A 2,828-nucleotide genomic window follows, 5' to 3' on the forward strand; every position below is an offset into this window, starting at 1 on the left:
TACATATAATATAGGTTATAGAGAGAGTGGTACATAGCTACAAGATAAATAGATTGCAAAAAAATATAAAAATCCCTTCAACTGGAACCCTTTTTCTTATTTTCACTAAACCCCTTTTGTTTTCGATTTTTTTCAATCGCAATCAGTAAGAAAGTTGAATTAAAAACTAGTTTTTTTTTTATGATTTATTGAAAAACTCATAGTCTATTGGATAATATATATATATATATATATATATATATATATATATATATATATATAAAGATATCAAAACTCATAAATAAAAACAGTAAATAAGTTTCCCCTTCTCTCAAATATATACAATGTGTAATGTATCAAACCACTATATACACGGCAGATAACTCTACACTCTCATCTACGGTTAGTGCTTAAAAAAAAGGTTGGGAGCTGGTGAAAGAATTGTAATACGGGCCTCTGTTAAGGTGAAGTGTGTCCTGTAAATCTGCAGATGGTTCCATCATGGAGCCTGAGGTGGAACTGCTGAAACCAGTGATGTTTCTTTGGGAGAGTTCATTCACCAACCTCAGAGACATCGGCCTGTTCGATGAGCTGGAGTCCAAGGAGGAGGTCATACTGCTGAAAAAGTTATTCAAACAGGGAGCAGAGGTTCTTCCTGGGGGAGATGCGCTCTTCAGAACTTTTGAGGAGGCTTCCACCGCCGGGGATGATGGAGTCATCATAGATGGTGTATCACCACCTCTCCTCCCTCCAGCTGAGCAACCTTCTTCACCCTTAACTGTAACAGCATCAGTGGTGTTGGATTCTGATCTGCGCTTTTTTGTTTGTCGAAATTTCCCATTGTCAAACATCTTCTTGCAGTTAGGATCCAGAGTCCAGTAATTACCTTTGCCTAAACATTGTAAAAAAATGAATATTATTGTAATATAATGAAATATAAACAACATACATTATAATATAGCAAATCTAAAGTACAAATTATTTAAAAAAAAAAAAACAAGAAAATTAAATGATTTTTAATGATACATTTTTGCAATTGTTTTATTTACTGTATGCGAAAATTCTAGTCATTCAACCAGTCTAAAGTTATTAAATACGTTCAGATTTTTTTTTATTAAAATAATTCTTATTTGAGGTTGGATCTAAAAGTCAATACACTTATAAAAAAAAAAATTCTAACAAAAAAAAAAACTTACAGTAGAATTTTCTGATAACTGTGTATTTTTGTTTGTAAAATACAAAACCAACTTATTGGAAAATACTAATACTATTGCAACTAAAAATATATAATTAATTAGAATGAATGTAGTTATATAATTACCTGGGTCATTCTCATCTCTTGGCACTTTCTTAAAGCAGTCATTCAAAGACAAGTTGTGTCGAATTGAATTTTGCCATCCTGCTTTGCTCTTCTTATAAAATGTAAAATACTCATCCACATACTGGTATATTTGGCTCAGGGTCAGCTTCTTTCCCGGAGCATTTTGTATGGCCATTGCAATGAGAGCTGAGTAGGAATATTGAGGCCTTACAAGCTTCATAAGTTCCTCCTGAGAAGCTAAGGAAAACCAACCATGATCTGGACCACTGAAACCAGACGAATTTGTCAAGAATCCATTTGAAGGCGGCATATGCAAGTTTGGGTTATTTCCATAAGGATATCCAGGCATATTATAGACTCCAGGCCCATTAAGACCTAAATAAGAGTTGGTCGATTGTGAATTGTCTCCAATTCCATAGTTGGCCACCCTTGGCATTGAATGAAAGTTCTGCTGGGGGTACATCGTGACGTTTTCACCATATACGGCCATCTGATGAAGGTTTGTAGATCTCTGATGAGCTGGAAGATGAAATGAGTTCATTCTCTTATTCGGCAGGTTCACACAAAGTCCTTCTGAGAACAGGTGCTGAACGGATTTGGAGCGCTGTCTTTATACTTCTCTGGAGTAGTGATCCTCCCTGCCCGAGGCCACTGATTGGTTTGTTTTACATATTCATTTTTTTTGTTTTTTTTTCAACAACCAGTTAGATGTCTTAGTTGAAAGATGGATGTGTAAAGTGAAGGACTAATCACCAAAGAGGCACCAGAGAGAACAATGTGTCTTTTTTTTCCATTCATTGTTCTATTGATCTTTCTGTACCTGCATTTCAAGACTTTTTTTTTCCTAACTTGAATTAAAACTGTGAACTAAAAGTAGAAAAAAAAAATCTTCACATTGAAAAAGTTAAGTTCTTTGAGAATCTCAAATACTTGTTACCTTTTACATCGCTTATAAGATGTAGAAAAAAATAACAACAAAACATTGTTCAGTTAAGCAGCTAAACTTCTAGAAATTCCTTCAAAATAATGATTATTCTTTTAACTAGCAATAACAATTTATTATTTGTGTGTCTTTTTTAAAAGAATAATTTATTCGGAGAAATTATTAAGTAAAATAAATTTATAATAATAAGAATAGCATTCTATGTATCATTGTGAGTTCATGTATTACCGGTCATCGTTTCAGTTCACTTGAAATTAGCTTTTTTTCACATTTGGATCTACCATAAAACACTTTAACAGTTTAAATAAAAATATAATAATGCATTTTTTAATAAAAAAAATCTAAAGTCAAGCCACACAAGATGCAAAATTAATAAATCTCTACTCTATGAAATTCACAATCTTACTTTGATTCAATACAAGCTACTTTATATATGTACGGGCTCTATGGCATCTTTTTCCTATGTTGCGTAATATATTGTAATATAGATTATTTCTTGGATGACTAATCTATTACTAAACAATGTATCATTATTGTACACTATACTATGAGATATTCATCTTTTTTTTTTTTGTTTTTTTTTAC

General features: G+C 32.3%; 1 protein-coding gene across 1 annotated transcript; it reads right to left on the reverse strand.

Moving 5' to 3' along the window:
* Positions 1–389: 389 nt before the first annotated feature.
* On the reverse strand, positions 390–1,841 carry LOC141199970 (forkhead box protein I1c-like). Its single transcript, XM_073663256.1, has 2 exons — positions 1,301–1,841; positions 390–871 (listed from the first exon to the last, which is right to left on the reverse strand). Exons 1-2 carry the CDS (start codon positions 1,839–1,841, stop codon positions 390–392), a joined length of 1,023 nt encoding a protein of 340 aa, XP_073519357.1.
* Positions 1,842–2,828: the final 987 nt, after the last annotated feature.

Source organism: Phyllobates terribilis, unplaced genomic scaffold (assembly GCF_046119375.1).
Source record: "Phyllobates terribilis strain yellow unplaced genomic scaffold, ASM4611937v1 Scaffold_1__5_contigs__length_1240528914, whole genome shotgun sequence".
NCBI classification, from domain to species: domain Eukaryota; kingdom Metazoa; phylum Chordata; class Amphibia; order Anura; family Dendrobatidae; genus Phyllobates; species Phyllobates terribilis.